Here is an 18,936-nt window from a genome sequence, read left to right as displayed (position 1 = left end):
GGACCCAGAGACCTGCAGCCGCCTCGGCCCATAATATTAGCATACTTCCTCTTCAGGCCTGATTTCTTCACTGTCATTTCCGTGAATATGACATTAATAAGGAGCATCAGTTTCCTGTTGTCACCCTGAAGAAAAATCTAATAAAAGTGTAGACTACATGGCCTGGATTATTAACCAGTATAGTCTGGTTTTCTGCTTTTATCAAAACCTTCTTATGACTAAACTAGAAAGTACTTCTTCTGCAAAATTGTCTTAAATATCTATATTAGATAATAATTACTGATGCATCAAGCACCATTGAAATGTTACAGCTTGTAAAGTTTGGCCTTTAAGTGCTCTAATTTATAATTCTTACATATTTTTGATTGTTTGTTTTAATAATCTGATATTTCAAAGTAACTAGTATCTCCAGCTGTCATATAAATGTAGTGGAGTAGAAGTATAAATACCATCCAGAGATGGGGAGTAACAAAGTACAAATACTTTGTTACATTACTTAAGTAGATTTTTCAGGTATTTGTACTTTACTTGAGTATATCTTTTTATGACAACCTTTTACTTTAACTGCCTTTACATTTTAACACATATATACTGTACTGTATTTTCAAAACAGGCTTGTTAATTTTGCTGTATTGCATTTGAGGTGAATCATCCGTTATTTTTTATTTGGCATCATCAAGCGTTGCCTTTCCAACATCAAGACAGATTTCAACCTAAATGGACAATAACACAGAAAAGACAATTCCTTTTACTCTAACATATCAAGTGAACATACATAACACGGCATAAAGATGAAAACAGCCCAGAGAGGGAGAATCAAGAGCAGAGAAGAGGTGCAGCACATATGTTTGTGACAAGGACCAACAACATGGAAGAAAATAAAGAATGACCCACATTACTAATAACCTTGTTAATGTCTACAAAGAAGCAGAGCAATTAATTTTCTATCGCTGGCCTTACTTGAATTAAAAATACTCCATTCAAAACATTGTGCACATTTCTTTTTTCATGCTCACAAAGCTTTTGTTGCTTTTACCCCTGTTTCAGTAATTTTTTTGTTTTTCTTAATTTGAAGTAAGAGTGGTTCAAGGTAAATAGTCTTCGAACTGTATTAATGTGACATGAGTCTCAGTTTGCTTTACACAGCTCGGAGAACATTTTTTACTTTCATACTTTGAGTACATTTCAGAACCGGTAATTTTATACTTTTACTTGAGTAAAGAGGTTGAATCAGTACTTATACTTTGACTTGAGTCGTTTGTAACACAAGATGTGTGTACTTTTACCACCTCTGGTTGTTCTTCACTGAGTAAAGGTGAGCTGTTTTACTTGAATATTTTCATTTTATGCTACTTTATGATTTGACACCACTACGTGAGATTACTTAAAATAATAATAATAATAATAATAATAAAAACAATAATAATAACAATGATAATAATTAAAATACACAACACACATACAATATCAGTATCATTCTTCTTCTTCTTCTTCTTCTTATTGTTGTCATTATTATTATTATTATCATCATCATTATTATTGTTGTTACTATTATTGTTATAATTTGTATCATTCATATTATTGTTGTCGTTATTATCATCATTATCATTATTATTATTATTATTATTATTATTATTATTATTATTATTATCGTAATCGTTATTCTTATTATTTGTATCATTATTATTGTATTCATTGTTGTTGTTGTTGTTGTTGTTGAGTGTTTTCTTGTGAAGTGTCATGAGGAAGGTGACCGGATGTGTGCGCGCTAACTCTGGGGAAGTTCACTCCGCTCGCGCTGTTCTGTGTGATCATGGCTGCACTGGACCACACCAGCCATGTTTGCTAATTTAAAACCCAGAGGTTGTGGGGATAGTTGTTTATTATTTATCGCCGTGGCGTCTTCACCCGCACTTCTGTAAAGACGAAAGGTTTTCCTGGAAGCGTCTGCGCCCCGGACAGCACCCGGAGTGAAAGGTTGGGAGAAGCTTTACGTGAAATATGGGGGATAAACTTCTGATGGTGGCGGTGTGGGAGGATGATGCTCCGCTAGAAAGAGCAAAAAAAAAAAACTGTGTGTGTGCGTGCGGCGTAAACAATGTAACTTCATCTGGCTGCTAGCTAACGTTAGCCCGTGAACAAAAGGGGAGCACGCCTCCATCTGTGAACACACCGAGGCTCAACTCAACCGGCTCGTCGTTCGAGTGCCCCCCCCCCCGGCGCTCTCTCTCACAGCTGCCGGGGCTATCATGGATCCAGACCGGCGTGGTCGCGGTACCTGCTGCCCGGCTACGAGCTAACATCGCAGCTTAAAGCCCCGCACTCGCTCACTCCGGGTAAACATTAAAGATGCTAGCAGCTAGCTACCCCCAAAGGCTAGCGTGCGTTAGCTAGGCTCTATTGTGATGCCGTGGCTAAATAACCTTGGAAGTGAGGCGGGGGTTGTCTTTGTTTGGTGTGTTGTGTTACATTCGACCGCTTTGTGAACATTTAAAGTCGTTTTGTGTAACGTGAGCAGCGCTGGTTTGTTCGCTTCCAGGGACTCAGCTAGCGCGGCGGAGCTAAGGGCTGCCTCTTGCCACGGCCTTCCTGGTTGAATTAGGAAATCAAGCGTCCATAGATGGCTACTTTGTGTAAGGGGGATATGGAAGTGTTAAACAGCGCGCGGTGTGGTAATAGATCTCCAGGCCCTTCGGAGTGACGGTGGGGAAATTATCCGGGCTAATCCCTCCATTGTTAGGCCACCGGGTGCCCGGGCACAGTGCGGACGCCTCGGTCGTTTCAGTGGTGGGTTGAGGAGGCTGTGCTCGGGTTAGCAGCGGCTCATCAGCGCTAATGATGAGCGTCTCCCGTAATTTTCCGCCTGTCCATTAAGGCTCAGGGCCTGGCAGCTGCCGCTGCGACATTTTGACGGTTGTTGTGGTTTGGAACCAAATGGTGCTGTCACAATCCGCAGCTGGCGAAACCGTCTTCGGGTGTGCCATTTACACCGAGTGTTTGACATCGAGCGTATCGCGTAGCGTCGAGTTGCGTTCGGAACAGCAGGAGAATAAAACGAAAGATGAATTAAATAATGATTTAGCGTGATTCACGTGGCGATGACATCGTGCCCGTGCATCTCAGGCTCAAACTTCCACGTGTCTTGCTGGAGAGGAGTGTTGAATGTGGAGTTTTTAAACGCGTGTTTTTTTTTTATTAATTTCTGTTTGTGTTTTTGTTTTTTTCAGATGGAGTCAAATAATCATTTCAACTATGGCACCCACTCCTCAGCAAACTCAGGACTGAAACGCTCCTCAGGGGATTCTCTTTATACTAACGGGTCCTCCATGAGTTTTCCTCAGCAGGGAAAGAGTAGGTATTTTTTTATTCTTTAGCACAAAATACAGTCCTGGTATTAACATCCGATCACAAGAGGTGAACTTAAAGGTCCTGTGCTCACACTTGACATTACAATGAATGTGATCAGATCGCTCAAGACAGCTTGATACCAGGTCTGAACAGGTTCAGAACTCTTTGATTTGATAGTCAATATCTTTTAGTGTAAAAGTATTTTTTTATTTATATTTATGTATAGTTAACTCGAGCAAACCTTTTTAACATGCCCATGTTCTTGTGTCTAACAGATATGAATGGTGAGATTAATGTGAATGGCACCACTACTGTACTCGGGTCTGGTGTGCCTAGTTCCCACCCACCATCAGCTCCTTACCCACACATGAGCAACCACCACCAGAGCAGCATGGCCTATGACTACCTGTGGGGGGGGCACCCGCAGTATGGTCCAGCCATGGGCTCATCTCCAGGGCAGGGGATGCATCAGAAGCAGCCTGCACCTGGGATGCCACAGCCTCAGTCACAGCACCACTTCCAGGGTCATGGACAGTACCAACTGAATGGGGGTATTGAAAGCTCCCACCAGCCCCCTGTGGCAGGCCCACCAAACATGCCTCTAACTGGGAGTCAGTACTGGAACAGGAGTAACCCTGGCCCACAGCAGATAGGTTATAATTCTCACAGTATGTATGGGACCTACCAGAGTCAGGCCCATCTCGGGATTACACCGTCACAGCATCACCAGCAGCAGTCCTTACAGCCCCCCCAACATCAACCATCACAGCAGCAGCTCCACTCTCACCGCCACCAGCAGCACCAGCAACCGCAGCATTATGGCATGATGCCCAATGGGATGCCCTACTACCAGCATCAGCCCCAGCACCAGACCCTACCATCTCCTCAGCAGCAGCCGCCGCTGCAGTCGCAGCCTCAAGGCCCGAGTCAGCTGAAGCCCCCAGCAGCCCAGAACTTTACACCTCCATGCGGCAGCCCACAGCACCACAGTTTAGGCAGAGCAGGCACTGGCAGCCCTCTCCCTGTGGGAATGACCTCTGCAACAATGATATCACCATCAACAGTGCAGGACAGTGGATCACCCAAGAGCCACAACAGGGATAGCAGCATGTCTTCTGTCATGCAAGGTGACCACTTCACACAGAGAAATATTTTTTGGGCCTATTTGATCCTGTCTGTCTTTTGTGTTTCCGTGGTTTCTATAGAAATGAATTACTATGACACATGTGTCTGCAGATGTTTAGTTTTAAGTTCTACCATTGGGCATCACAGCATTTATTTCCTCAGAAATGAAACTGCTCTGATAGTTAGATTTTCCTCATTTACTTGTCTTCTTCCTCTTTGGTCATACTCGATGTAGCGCGACATACTTGACATTGCACCCTCCCTGGGTGCATTAAACTCTCACATGGCAACTGTGCTAAGTCATATTGTTGAAGTACATTTTATTATTTAGTTAAAAACAACCAAGTCGGGTATTATAACGAGATTTCAACCTGGCTGGGAATATTTTCTTTTGGCAAGTTAGTTGATTTATTAAATAGTCAGTTTTAAAGTGTTGCTGCTTTCAACTTCTCAAATGTAGAGATATGTCTGACATCATAGTTAACTGAATATTATTATTTTGTTGCTTTTGATGAGACAAGAACATTTTAACACTTTCCATCATAATTTTGTTATATTTTATAAAACCGACAATTCGAGAAAATAATCAGAAGATTATTTAATTGGTGAAAACAATTTCTGTTTCCTTAAATTTCCTCGTTAAATGTGAATGTCTTGTACTGGGTCAGTCTGCCTGCCAGTGCTTAATACTGGGGCAGTGCCAGTATTTAACCAGCAGATGTCCCTGTTAGACTGTGTGCTAAGGTGTATGCAGCCTTTGGAAGTGTACCATCTCTGAGGTGATCTGTTAGGGAAAGCTAAGGCCCACTGAACACTTATCTATAAAACTTAATTATGTCAGAATTAATTATCACTGTGAGATAAAGGATACTGTGTTGGCCTTTTGTTATATTTCAGGACTAGACAACTTCATGTTTATTCTTTACAGCGAATAAGTCGTATTCAATTGAGAGAGTACTCGTGGCTCCTGGGACAGGGAGCTCCAACCAAATAAAAGTTTTTGTTAAGCAGACAAACGCTCTCACATTGTCAGTTGGTGATGTTAGTGTTGTAGTTATAATCCTCTCACTATCAGTCCGGTTTTACCAGTGTGATCTTGTGTTGTGCACACTGTGATAAGCTGACAAGAATGTGAAGGACTTCAGAACTTGGTGCTCACTCTGAGACGTTTTATAAAGTTGTCCTGTAAGGACTTAGGCTCACTTCATCAGTGAGCACATTTGTTTTGCTTTTCTTCCTCCTAATGTCTGAGTCTATTATGGAAAACAACCTGTGTTGTGTGTTACTATTGACTGTTTTGTTGATTCTCTTTCAGGGCATACAAGGGAAGCCGTCGAGGAGGTAGACACGAGCTACAATGGCAGTGAAAGAGCACCTGTTGCTCATAGGCTTCCCAAAGCTGACAGTTACCAATCCAAACCCTCTGCCGCTCTTGTGGGACCTGCAAGTGATTATCGACCAAACTCCGAGATGGCTTCTCCTGTCCGAGACGCACCCTCTAATCCACCTCCCCAGTGTGTGTTGTCTCGGCTTTCCACATCTCCATCCCCTGCAGCTGTGTCACCATCACTAACAAAGTCCTCTTCAGCTCCTCCTGTCTATGGATCTCCAAAATCTTCTCCTGGGCCCCAGAATGTTTCATCACTTGATGTAGAATCTACTCCACCACAGATCTCAGCATCTCACACTGTGTCCTCCGTGCAAGGCATCAGACCCCTCCCTTCTGGTCAGACTGAAATAGCACCCACTGGATCCAAGCATTTGTCAGCAGGGTCCTCTTCCTCCTCCCTGCCGACATCACCTCTGAAGTTGACCACACCTTCGACAAATAATGAGCCCAGACCTACCACAGCTTCCTCTGTCTCTCCCGTCTCTTCCTCTTCATTGGAGTCTGTGTCTCATCGGTCAAACTTGCCTCCTAAAGCTCCTGGTCCTAGTGCGGCTGTCACCTCAGCAGACACAGTGTCCACATCTTTCTCAGCGTCTGCACCAATCTCGTCTCTTCAGCAAATGGTCCAAAGTTCCAGCCTGTCTCGCTTTCCCGATAAATCTGGAGCGCAGTATGATAAGCCAGGACCCCCAAAGTTGATTACTGCCTCTTCATCTGCAGGTGTGAAATATTCATCAGCTGGTCTGGTTCCACCTCTCGTGTCAATATCAGGAGCTTCAGTTGTCAGTAAACCTTGTGAACCAGCTCATGCACCCCATCACCAGGCACGCACTCCTCCAGCTTTTGACACTGGTCTTTCCACTGCCTCTGCAGCAGCACCGTCACCACCAGGAGAGGTGAATTCACCTTCCCCATCAGCCCATGAAGGTCCTACAGTCAAACCTCTGTCTACCCTACCTCTTCTAACCACTCAAGCCTCCAGGACTGCACCTATGTCCGCCCCTCCTGCCTTGGTGTCTTTGCCTCCTGCAATGGGTACATCCTCAGGAGTGGTCCAAAGTTATGACTCTGAGCAGCATCCACCTAACACCACTCCTCCTCCTCCTGCACTGAAGCACCATGGTTGTAGTGGGGACAGCAAAGTGTTCAGTAATAAAAGAAATGGAAAACCAGAGGAACACCTCCCTCAGCTTGATTCAAGCACGAGGACGCCTCAGAAGGTGGAAGCGACTGAGATTAATAAATCTGAAAATTTCCCTCGTAAATCCCACACTGATCTTCCTGGGAAGTCTTTGCAGACCAAAGTTGCTTCTGATCAAACAGCCAAGAATAAACCGAAGGACTTTGAAAAACACCACATGCTGCAAAGCAGTGTCAGTGAAACAGAGGATTCCATGACGGAGCAAACTCCACCCAGAAAGTCACCACAGCATCACAGCATGAGGGTAGAACATCTGACCGAAGACAGTTTTGATAACTCTTCACATGCTGCTCCTCAATTTGATAACAATTCAACATGTGACACCCCTTCAAGACTCGATGTCAGCTCTGTCTTTGAAAAGTCGTCTCTTTTAGATGATGACAGCTTGTGCACAGACGACTCTACTAACTATGGCAACAGCTCGTACCTGAGAAATGACACTTCTCAGTTTGACAGCACCTCCCATGCAGAAGGGGAACCATCTACTGCTTATGACAGCACTAGAGACAGCAGCTTCTCCATGGAAGACTCCAGAGATGACACGTTGGACTCCACTAGAGACGAGGAAACCTCTGAGGCGGAAGAGACCAAGAACACTTCCCAAATCCCCGGGGAATCCATGCTGGAGTCTTCCCTAAACAGCTCCGCTCAGATGGACGAGCCCTCTGTCGACTCAAGTGACGGGTCCAAGCCACGCTTACTTGTGCCGTCTCAGAGTGGTCGTCAAGGTACAGTCTTAAATTATGGAAACTATTGTCACATGAGTTGAAAAGGGTTAGGGTTAGTCTCATTACTTACAAAAACCAAAAAATGTTTCTCTGTTTATTGCAAACAAACCTGAGTTGCACAGTTTGTTTTCTTTTAGTGGAATTCATGCTGACACACGTCAAAGTAATTCTTTAATCTTTAATTAGGACCTGAAGCTGAGTGGGAGCCCAGAGGACTTCAAACACCCGACTTAGCTGGACGGATAAGCAAGAAGACCACTGTCAACGAGTCAGTGACTCTGCCAAATTTCAACATGAGAGATGAGAACTTCATCGCCTTCAGTACGCCAGTAGAGAGCCCTGCTGTGCACCCACTTCAACCAGTAACTGATCAGATGATGTCAGCTGCCGGAGGAAATCTGACAACCCCAGGAAAAACACGCAAACCTCGAACTCCAAAGGCAATATGGATTAAAACCCCAGGTATTCAACATGCTGATATTAATATAGTTTGTTTAAAAATATTAGATGTTTTTACTTGAGAATCTTTTTTAAAATGTTTTATTTACAGTTCCTGAGGGGGCCCAGCGAAAACCTCGGGCTCGAACTCCTAAGGTGGAGAAACTCAAGATCGTCGCAGAAGTCGGGGTAGCCACAAGCAGGAAGAGGAAGAAGTCCGTCAAAGTGGATGTAAAAGAAACATCAGATGTATCTGGAGAGGCTGGGCCTCCCGCAGAGCTTGATACAGTCACAGCCACCATTGAAGCTGTTCTGGCCAATGCTTTAGCCTTTAACCCAACAGGCGAGAAACTCAAGAAGGCGAAAAGAGTCAAGAAACAAGACGAAGAGGGAAACGTGGCAAAAACACCCAAAAACGAGGCCGGAACTGCTGCTGATGAAAATGATGACGACAGCTCAACTGCAGGTAATGAAGAAGGTTGATGAGGTGACATTTTGTTGAAACATGTTGTGAATCAGTCTAATTTAATGTTTGGTTGTGTACATTTTTCCAAACAGGAGAATCAAACAGAAGGAGGGTTGCAACAGAGGAGCAGGTCCAGTTCCCATTGTCGCATGGGTAATTTTACCTTTAACCTCTTGCTTTACTTTGGTGTAAAGAGCTATAATTTGACAGAATGTAATGATGAACTCCACTAACCACAGGTGGAAGAGGGAGATTCGAGTGAAGAAAATGGAGAATCGCATGAAGGGGGAAACCTGGTACTACACACCTTGTGGAAGAAGGATGAAGCAATTCCCTGAAATAATCAAGGTACATTTTTATAAAAAAAAACTGAACCAAATGGTCTGAAGTTGCTAAAAATCAATGCTTTGATTTAATGACAAATACAATAGATGATGTCTGCATGGTTAAAACAGTCACCATTAAGTTCTTTGTCTCCTGCCTTCTCCTCACTGCTTCGCTCAGTACTTGAAGAGACGCACGGACAGCGACGTCTCCAGAGAACACTTCAGCTTTAGCCCACGCATGCCTGTCGGAGACTTCTATGAAGAGAGAGAAACTCCTGAGGTCAGTTGATGTTTGCTAAGTTCATTTTCATAAATGTTTACATAACAACAAACTTCATATATTTTATTAATTTTCAGATAACTGTGAATCAGAACTACAGTGCATTTGCAACCAAAATGTGTAGAAGACTTTATGAGGGATTCATCATTCTCCACTGTATGTTACAGGGTGTGAAGTGGGTCCTCTTGGCGAATGAGGAGGTTCCCTCTATGATCATGGCCATCACCGGCCGGAGAGGTCGACCTCCAAACCCAGATAAAGAGAAACCTCGCAGAGTTCGTGGCCTGAAGGGAGCACAGGCCCGCCGCCCCGGTAGACCTCCCAAACCCAAGATGATCGACCTCCTTAGCAAAGTTGACGCCAAGCTGTTGAGCCGACTTGAGGCTAAGGGTGAGTGGCTGTCGAGTTATTGATGTATCAGGATGTGTTTGGCTAACAATTAAGCATTGGTTTTCATGTGTCTAAGATCAAATGGCTTAATTAGCAAGTAACCTCATAAGTGTGGCTAATTGTTTCTACTCGCTTTTTATAGAAGCTCTTACGGAGGAGGACAAGGAGAAACTTGCAAAAATCAAAAAGAAAATGAAGAAAAAGGTTTGTAGTCCAGACTTTAAATTTCATCTGTTCTGCGGTTACTATCTCATACTGACTTTTCTGCTGCTGTTCATGTTTTAGGCAAGAATGAAGAGAAGGCAGGATACTAAGATTAAGAAGATGAAAGATGAAAAAAAGAAAGCCAAGGTACAGACAAAAATATTACATGATTTATCAGCAATGTTCTTAGCACTACCTCTTTCTAACCTCCACCTGCTCTTTCTGTCCTTTGTGGCTTCAGCTGGAGCAAAAGGCAAAGGTCCTGGAGCTGAAGGCTGAATCAACCGACCCGACGGCCCCACAGGTCCCACCACCCTCAGAGTCTGCACCAGAGCCCAAGAAGCCCGGCCGCAGAAGATCAGCCAAGGTTGTGGCTCCTCCACCAGTACGGCAGACGGACGAGGAGAGAATAGCCCAGGGTAAGAGGGTGCTGGGTGCTCGGAGTAAAGCAAAGGCTCTGGCTAAAGCTCAGGCTGAGGCGGAGGCTGCTGCTCAAGCTGCTCTGTCAGCTAAGAGGGCGGCAGAGAGGAGAGTGCAGGCCCAGAGACGTCTGGAGGAACGAAAGAGGCAGCAGTTGATTGCAGAAGAGCTGAAGAAGCCCACAGAGGACATGTGTCTAACTGACCACAAAGTGAGTTTCAATCTGTTCAGAACCGTTCTGTTTTAACTGACATTTAGAGATTTTTTCCATATGATTATGACCTTCAATCTTTTGTCTCCACCAGCCCCTGCCAGAGCTGTCCCGTATTCCTGGTGTGGTTCTCTCCGGCACAGCCTTTGCACACTGCCTGGCTATGGTTGAGTTCCTCCATGGCTACGGAAAAGTGATCGGCCTCAATATACCCAAGGACATCCCCAGCCTTGCTACCCTACAGGAAGGTCTCCTGGGCCTGGGCGAAAGCCAAGGAGAAGTCCAAGACCTACTGATAAAGCTGATGGAGTCTGCACTCCATGACCCAGGCCTGCCGTCATTTTATCAGGTGTGAGATTAGAGTTATCAGGTGTGAGATTAGAGTTTAAATTGTTAGGCAGGGAATCGGCTAAGAAATAATTTCATGTAAAAGCAAACCAAACACTGACTTGTTTCAGCAGCTCCAGTGTAAGAATTTGCTGTTTTTCTTTTTATGTCATTCATCCGATTAAACAAGCAGTTTAAATGTCATCTTACATTTTCTGACTTTTTAAAAACAGATTAATAAATCAAGAAAGCAATCCTTAGTTTGAGTCCTCTGTTTAATACACTGTGAGAATATACATATTATGTACATGTAATTATTTAAAAAAATACTCTGTCTATCTTTCCATTCCGACCTTCAGTCTGTAAAGATCCTTGGGGACAAGCTGGTTGAGTTGGAGCTGACCCGCAGCACGGTTTCAGAAGTTCTTCGCATCTTTTTGGAATCTCACGGTTATGACCTGGACGTGTGCGACACGCTGAGGACCAAAACATTTCACGCCCTCCCCCCTGACACCAAGGCAGCCATCCTGGGCTTCGTGGTGGAAGAGCTTAACGGCAGTAACATTGTGACAAGGTTAGACCAAGAGCTAACTATGTATTTACTCATTGAGGCCACTCTTTCACCCTTATTACTTTATAAATGTATGCATTTTGTATTTCAGTGACATTGACAACACTTTGGAAAACATGGCAACCTACAGGAAGAACAAGTGGATCATTGAGGGGAAATTACGCAAGTAAGATCAGTCTCTTCATATACAGAATAAATAAATATATCACTCAGTTCTTCTGTGAGTCAAAGCAGAGATCCATCACCATGCTCATTATGAATGTTGTGTGTGTCAGACTGAAGGCGGCACTCGCGCGTCGTACAGGACGCTCGGAGGAAGAGCTCTGTTTTGAGGAGAGGCGCCGCAGTGCCAGGGTGGCGGAGGAAGAGAACCTCTCTCTGGAGGAGAGCGGTGTACTAGAGAGGAGCAACCGCCGCTCACGCAAAGAAGAGCCAAAACTCAGCGATGTATGTATCTGATCTACTGGTTATATATTTAGAATTGAAATCATATATTTAATACATAACATTTTAATTAAATTCTTGCTACAGAGTGAGAGTCCTACCACTGCCAGCATTCCAGAGCTTGAGAGGCAGATAGATAAGCTAACCAAGGTAAGACCGATAACATGCTGACCTTGTATTTTATACATTTCTGTAATGTTTTATCAAAAACTCTTCTTCTTTGTATCACTACAGCGCCAAGCATTTTTCCGTAAAAAGCTGCAACAAACATCTCATTCCATGCGGGCCATTTTACTGGGTCAGGACCGGTACAGGCGCAGATACTTGGCTTTGCCTCACCTCGGAGGAGTTCTAGTCGAGGGGCCAGAGGAGCTCTTGAGTGAGTCTGAGGATAAATTACAATTTTTGGACATTACAAACCATTGGACTGTCCATCTTTAATACATTTTCCTCATATTTCTCTTTCAGCTTCAGGAGAGGTCCTTGTAGCTGAGGTGCCTGTCACCTTCATCAAAAAGGAGCCCAAAGTTGAAGAGACCCCCATTCCTACCACATCTCCTGCTTCTCTACCTTCCTCTCCTTCCTCTGCTACCCCCGCCCCGAACCAGACCTTGTCTCCAGAGGAGGACCCCCTTCCTGGCACTGCATCCCTAATGAGCAGGCCAAGAGGACGTGGGCGCCCCCGAAAAATCAAACCCGAAGTTGAGCTTCACCTCCGCACAGCGAAGATCCGCCGCCGGCGTCGAAGTAGCATCAGGTCTGGCAGCGAGGAAGGGCCAGGATCACCGAACAGTGGCACACAAGACCTCACAAAAGCTGCTTTCCAGAACTGGCTCAGCCAATCACAGGATGCGATAGCCAACGGCACATGCGCAGCAGCAGGGGAAGCTCCAGAGGGGAATCAACCAGAGGAGAGTGTAAAGGAGATGGCAGAGAAACAGGGACAGTGGTTCAATCTGCTTCCCAAACAGCCGTGTGACAACCTCTCTCTCACTGAGCCCCAGCTGCCCACCTCACCTACATCACCTCCTAAACTCCTCCCTCAGATTCCGAGTACTCTGCCTGCACTCGCTGCTCCACTCATGCAGGTTTGTCCACCACAATCAATACAAATCCATTTAATTATGGAATAAAAATGCACTTAAACAATTATGTTTGCAATATTAATAAGTAAACTCTCCTTACCCCTCAGCCGGACCCACTCATGCCTGGCTTGGCTCCTGCTGACCCTGTGACCTCAGCAACACCACAGGAAATTCCCCCTACAACCCTTACTTCTGCACTTCCTGTCACTGCCCTACCACCACTCCCTCAGCTCCTTCCAGCTCCCGTTCCTCCTCCTGCTGCTCCTGCCGCTCCTACCACCCCTGCCAAGCCAGGTCGCAGGCGGAGGAGAGGAAGCAGAGGCAGCAGTCCTGCCCGCAGAGGGGCAAGAGCAGCTGCAGCCAAACGCCGCGGCCGCCCTCCCAACTCTGTGTTCCAGGAGCTGGAGCAACAGTACTTCACACAGCTTGTGGTCAAGCCCATTCCAGCATGTAAGTCGTGGTGTCCATGATTTCTCAGATTGCCGTCTGAGAGATGCATCCATTTAACAACCAATGAACTATGACACAGTTCAGAGCTGATCCTCGGGTTTATCAATTGTCACTCCTGACATATGGTGTGCAAATATGTTCAGGAAACATGTTTATAATGGTCAATTATTTAGCTCTCTGTGTATTAGACAAGAAGAGTGTCATTTTATCATAGTCTTTAACTCGTATATGTTTCTTTTACAGCAATGGTGCGTGGCTGGTGGTGGATCAAGGAGCCAGAGGAGCTGTTTAACACCTTACAGGCCCTCCACCCAAGAGGCATCAGGGAAAAGGTCCTCCATAAACATTTGGCCAAACATCTAGAGAGCTTAACCGAGATGTGCACCAAATCTTTTACCGGTGAGTGTTGTTGCAAATGGAAATGTGTAGTGGAATTTGCCACTTTTAGGATTTTAACCAATTAATTTTGTTATTTGACTCGTCATGCCCACATCTCTGGATTTCTGGAGATATTCTTCTGCATGTTTCCCCTGTTGCCCTGTGTTCCTCCATTAAAACTGTTCTTCTGTTGTTTTTGAATAGATCCAATATTTGAGTTGAAGGTTGAGGACAAACATGTGCTCGCGGAGGCTCTGCAGCACCCGAGGCAAGTGCAGGAGAAGGCTATGGAGACTGACGTCATCGCCCTGCAGTGGGTGGAGGACCTGGAGCAGCGAGTCATTGCTGCTGACCTCCATCTGAAGGTGAGGAATCACACTCTCCAATCTGCATCATTGGATTTATCAGACTTTGTCAAAACAATGACTGCAATCCAAATTGTGTTGACAAAATGAAACACAAAGTTTTTAAATGTGATAACGTGCTGAAATTGTGCCAATAGGAGGGCGTCTTTATTGCAAACCCCATCTATTTCCTCGTATTTACTGTTTATTTTCTCATTTTAAAATATCCCAAAAATACTTATAATAGATTTTCAGTATATTACTAAATGGTTAAAAACTTGTCTGACAGGACCTTGGCCATGTTCTGAGATGTGCACATACATTCTCTTACCTCCCTTTTTTGTTTCTTAAAGGTACCTCCTCAGAGTGCAGTGACCGATGCTGAACCTAACACAGAGACACCCATAATAGAATTCCAGGTAATTATCAAAGCTCTCGATAGTAATAATAATAAATTAATTAATAAAATGCATTATACCTGTGACTGATACTTAACCTCACCCTGTCTCCCCTATTAAGCCCTACACAATCCCAGATCCAGACTCCACACGGGAGGATCTCCAGTACTACGAACATGACGCGGACCCACGTGATGACTGGATTGTACGAACCAAGAAGGAGTGGTCTGGGCTGCCTCGCATGGCCACACACCCTCTGGACCTGGCCATGCTGCGACTGTCCAACCTTGAGCGAAACATCGAGAGACGCTACCTGAAGGAGCCACTGTGGAACCCATCTGAAGTGATGCGCCTCGCTCCTCTCACGCCCACACCAGGGGAAGAGCATCCCATGGATGTCATTAGGTGAGAAGAACAGACAGGGTCTGTCATTTGTTCTTTTATTTTTTGGGATATATATTTTTACCTCGTCTAATAATGTTCCTCTGTTGCAGTCTGGAAAGTGAAATCACCTCTCGACTACGAACATGGCGGCAGGCTCTGGATCGCGTTCGCAGTGCTCCACAGATCTGTCTGTGTTTGCTCCAGCTGGAGAAGGCCATTGCTTGGGAGAGATCTGTGACTAAAGTGGTGAGTAACTTTATCTCGCTCTCTTTTTCTTGGACTCTGGTGTTCTCCGGTGTTTGGGAGCACACTGCCCAAAGTAATTTGAACATCTTGCCTTTTGATTTCTCCTTTTCCAGAATTGCCAGGTTTGCAGGAAGGGAGACAATGATGAGTGCCTGTTGCTGTGCGATGGCTGTGATCGTGGCTGCCACATGTACTGCCTGAAGCCCAAAATCACTCAGGTGCCAGAGGGAGACTGGTTTTGTCCTACCTGTGTTGCCAGGGTAAGACCCAGTCCTGTCTTTGCTAAGAGAGAACATTTCCAGTAATAATTAGGGCAGCTGTGAATGATTTTTCCTTCCGTTTCCTTTGTTCTGTTCTACATTTGACCCTCTGCAACTGAATGTGCCTCCATATTGGCTCTGTCTCTCAGGAGGAAGGTGAATCACAGCGCCTGACGAAAACCAGGTTCAGGGTGAAAAAGAGAAGATATGAAGACGAAAGCTCTGAAGACGAAACCACAACACGACGTAGTTCTGGCATGGCAACACGGAACAAGGAGACCGTGGCACCGACCTCGTCCTCGCGTTTCTCTGGAGAAGGAGGCGGCACTAAACGCCGCCGCATGACGACCCGCAACCAGCCTGACCTCACCTTCTGCGAGTGAGTCACTGAAGAGATGTTTACTTACCTACGTAGGTCCACAGGGCAAAACCTGTTCTGTCCGTCAGGTTGTGATAGATTCACGTTGTTTTATTTTTCTCCCAGGATCATTCTGATGGAGATGGAGGCTCATGCAGAAGCTTGGCCGTTCGTTGAACCCGTAAACCCCCGACTGGTGCCAGGCTACCGTCGCATCGTCAAGATCCCGATGGACTTCCTCACCATGAGAGAGAGACTGCTACAGGGAGGGTAAGAGCAGATCACACAACACATCTAATCACTACTTTATTTATTCTCAAGTACAAATGTTAAGTAATATTATATAGTGCTATAGTTTTGTGTTTGCCAGTCCTCTCCCACCCAAATAAACTGATCAACTCCCAAAGAAACCTCATTGTGACTCCTCTTCATCCTTTTTCTACATAGACTTTCACGTCTATGTAGAACAAGTCTTTGTGCGTCTACATACAGACAGATGTATTGGCGATAAATCAGTCGTCATTGGTCAAAACAATGATTCAGCTCTTCACACTTGGCAAGGTCCAGCAAATCTAATCAAATATTTCATACAGCCAGTGACAACTTAATGACAAAGACAAACAATAAGCCTACACAAATGCACTACTGTAGATTAAATAGGAAATATAATTATATCCAAAGTCTGTACAGTTAAATATTTCACTGAAACCATCAACATGTCATTTTCTGTCCTGTTACATTCTGTATGATATATTCATTCATATGCAGAAGCTTTTTCCAATGATGGCCCAGTTCCTGAGAATCATTTGTTCCCTCTGGTGCTTTTTAACATCAACCTTTTCCTCTGTCCCGGTTCCTCCCCTCAGGTACTGCAGCTGTGAGGAGTTTGCTGCAGACGCTCACTTGATCTTCAACAACTGTGAGCTTTTCAACGAGGACACGTCGGAGGTGGGAATCGCCGGACACTCCATGAGGCGCTTTTTTGAGAGCCGCTGGGCGGAGTTCTACTCAAATAAGGACAAATAGGAGCCTGCGACGTTCTTCCTGATGGTGGGGCTGTAGACTGTTGGTGCTCTCACTGTCCCAGTCACACTCTCTGTGTTACTGCTGAGACTCTCTGGAGGTTCTTCCAGCCGTGTGTATTCTCTCATGTATAAGTATATATGTATAGATTTTGGCTATTGTCTGTTATTGTTTCCTCTACAGGCCGACTCTTTTCCAGGCCCACAGCTGAACTGGCTTGAACTCGTAACCATTCCCCATCAAAGAGAGTGAGAAACACGTCTCTCTTCACTTTTCCTTCCTCCTTAACATTTCTCATCGTCACCACAGCACCTCATCCTCGTTCTCCTGTCACGTCCCTTCACAAACCCTGTGTCGTAGCGAGGCCAAGTCGAGCCCTGCTGCGGGTGATGACACGGTCTCAGGCCCTGAGTATTTTGGCTCTCGACTCGTACTGAAGGTCAGGGACTGATCACATTATTGTAGCTGAACCGCTGCACACTGGACCTGCTTAGCATCGCTCAACGACAAAATGGATCAAAACTCTTCACAGAACTTGCACCATTTCTTACCTGTTCAATGGAAATTTAATGTAACGTGGTCTTATGCCTAGAAGTAATTTTTTGCTCAATATATTTTTATTATATATTCTATATATAAATATATATAAAGATTACAATAGCTGGGATTATTTAATAGCAATAGCTTGTAGTGAACGTGTACAGATTACCTTATAGAGATGTCTAGACGATTTATGAAAAAGTTAAACTAAAAGGAATCTGTTCTTGGACTGTCACAAGTAGACGTTGTATAACCTCCACTTAAAGTCTTGCACGCACACATTCACACACATGCGCACACCACACACATGATTTCACACACACATTACCCACCTTCTGCTGCTGTGTGAAAGACACTGGTTTCTGAAACAGGAGGATTTTTAATGTTGGTTGGTCAGTGGGGGGCTGAGACGTATGTCACTGTCCCTTGTGTTAAGAGTAAATAATCAGGGTGTTTCACCAGATCTGTGTCACAACTCGGAGGAGGCTACTGACGTCTCAGCACCTGTTGAATAGTCTGATTAGGGAACACGGCTCACACTGAAATGTTCCCCTTACTTAATGTAGAATTCCCTCAAGATGAGACGATGTTTGCAGCTTCAAAACTACAACTGAGCGACCAGGTGAAAACATCTGAAGGTGGTTTTACGTGAGGTTAAAATCCTCATTTTTAAAGACTAGAATTTCAAATGAGCTCTGATAATGAAGCATTGGGCAACTGCCCTGTTTTCTGACTTGCATTCCTTTTCATGGTTTTGTTATGGTTTTGTTTTTTGCTGTACAAGGGCCAATGTATCATGTTGCGCGGCATGGGTGGTGTTCTATGAAGGCGACAGGATGACTCCACAGTCCAGGTTTTATTTAAACTTGTTTCTTACACTGAACTCAAATCCGTTGATAGGAAATAAACTTTGCTGTTCCTTATTTCACTTAAAGGGACGAGATGTTTTTTTCAAAAAAGAAAAAAAAAAAGACATGACAACCAAACGTGGTGTTAAGTGAATTTTTAATAATGTACAGTTTTGGTGACTTTAAATTTGTTCCTTTATATTTTTAGGACCAATTCATCATTTTTAAGAGGAGGTATTACAAGACTCTGTTGTATTAAGGTGATGTAACACGTGTGCATCTGTAGAATGTACTGTGAGTTGAATAAAAACCACACCTAGTAGAGAGTATTTGTTTTGCCTCTTCTGTCTCTGACTCTTCTCCATATTTATCTCGTATTTTCAATTTCCCTCGTGTAGCTTCCACCCACAGATTGAAGACATTTGTTGACTCACCTGTTACTGTTAGGTTACTTTATTTGTGGAGGTATCCGTCTGTTAGACTGAACTCAGACCTCTAGCCCAGTGCATGCTGGGATATGCCCCAGACCCTGCTGACCATTCTGAACTGGAATCCGAGAAGAGCATGGACACATCCACTGACACGAGAGGGTGGCCATGTATACATGTTTATTAAAGTGTAAAATGTGATTTTACAGAAATAAATGCATCTATTGCACTTTCACTGTAGATCTGAATAGAGCTGCAATGATAAACTCATCTGAATTTGATTATCGACTGTTTTAATCCTTGCTTTAGCTTTTGACTCATTCTT

At 44.5% G+C, this 18,936-nt stretch overlaps 1 protein-coding gene across 4 annotated transcripts; it reads left to right on the top strand.

Annotated features, from left to right (window-relative positions):
* Positions 1 to 1,776: 1,776 nt before the first annotated feature.
* Positions 1,777 to 18,512, top strand: baz2a (bromodomain adjacent to zinc finger domain, 2A). 4 transcript variants are annotated; one of them, XM_034589698.1, is made up of 31 exons: positions 1,777 to 1,977; positions 3,228 to 3,351; positions 3,624 to 4,475; positions 5,789 to 7,792; positions 7,979 to 8,254; positions 8,343 to 8,696; positions 8,789 to 8,849; positions 8,936 to 9,044; positions 9,201 to 9,302; positions 9,470 to 9,692; positions 9,835 to 9,896; positions 9,978 to 10,043; positions 10,138 to 10,527; positions 10,622 to 10,876; positions 11,214 to 11,428; positions 11,517 to 11,591; positions 11,701 to 11,872; positions 11,957 to 12,019; positions 12,104 to 12,248; positions 12,338 to 12,957; positions 13,062 to 13,193; positions 13,224 to 13,404; positions 13,648 to 13,803; positions 13,987 to 14,147; positions 14,480 to 14,545; positions 14,646 to 14,929; positions 15,019 to 15,154; positions 15,268 to 15,414; positions 15,564 to 15,793; positions 15,899 to 16,042; positions 16,639 to 18,512. In XM_034589698.1, exons 2-31 carry the CDS (start codon positions 3,228 to 3,230, stop codon positions 16,796 to 16,798), a joined length of 7,965 nt encoding a protein of 2,654 aa, XP_034445589.1. In that variant the 5' UTR covers positions 1,777 to 1,977; the 3' UTR covers positions 16,799 to 18,512. The 4 variants fall into 4 exon arrangements, with proteins under 4 accessions (XP_034445589.1, XP_034445590.1, XP_034445587.1 ...); XM_034589699.1 differs by having other exon boundaries at positions 13,062 to 13,198; positions 13,229 to 13,404; XM_034589696.1 differs by having other exon boundaries at positions 13,062 to 13,404.
* The last annotated feature ends 424 nt before the right edge of the window (positions 18,513 to 18,936 follow it).

The sequence above is a fragment of the Hippoglossus hippoglossus genome, chromosome 7, assembly GCF_009819705.1.
Source record: "Hippoglossus hippoglossus isolate fHipHip1 chromosome 7, fHipHip1.pri, whole genome shotgun sequence".
Lineage (NCBI taxonomy): Eukaryota > Metazoa > Chordata > Actinopteri > Pleuronectiformes > Pleuronectidae > Hippoglossus > Hippoglossus hippoglossus.
This window is presented reverse-complemented; position numbering and strand designations above follow the sequence as displayed.

Bases quoted from the DNA above. Each gene is read 5' to 3' on its own strand.
- baz2a (XM_034589696.1), top strand. From the start codon at position 3,228: ATGGAGTCAAATAATCATTTCAACTATGGCACCCACTCCTCAGCAAAC. The intron at 8,697-8,788 runs GTAATGAAGAAG...TTTTCCAAACAG, and splicing joins TGACGACAGCTCAACTGCAG to GAGAATCAAACAGAAGGAGG. The intron at 11,873-11,956 runs GTATGTATCTGA...TTCTTGCTACAG, and splicing joins AAGAGCCAAAACTCAGCGAT to AGTGAGAGTCCTACCACTGC.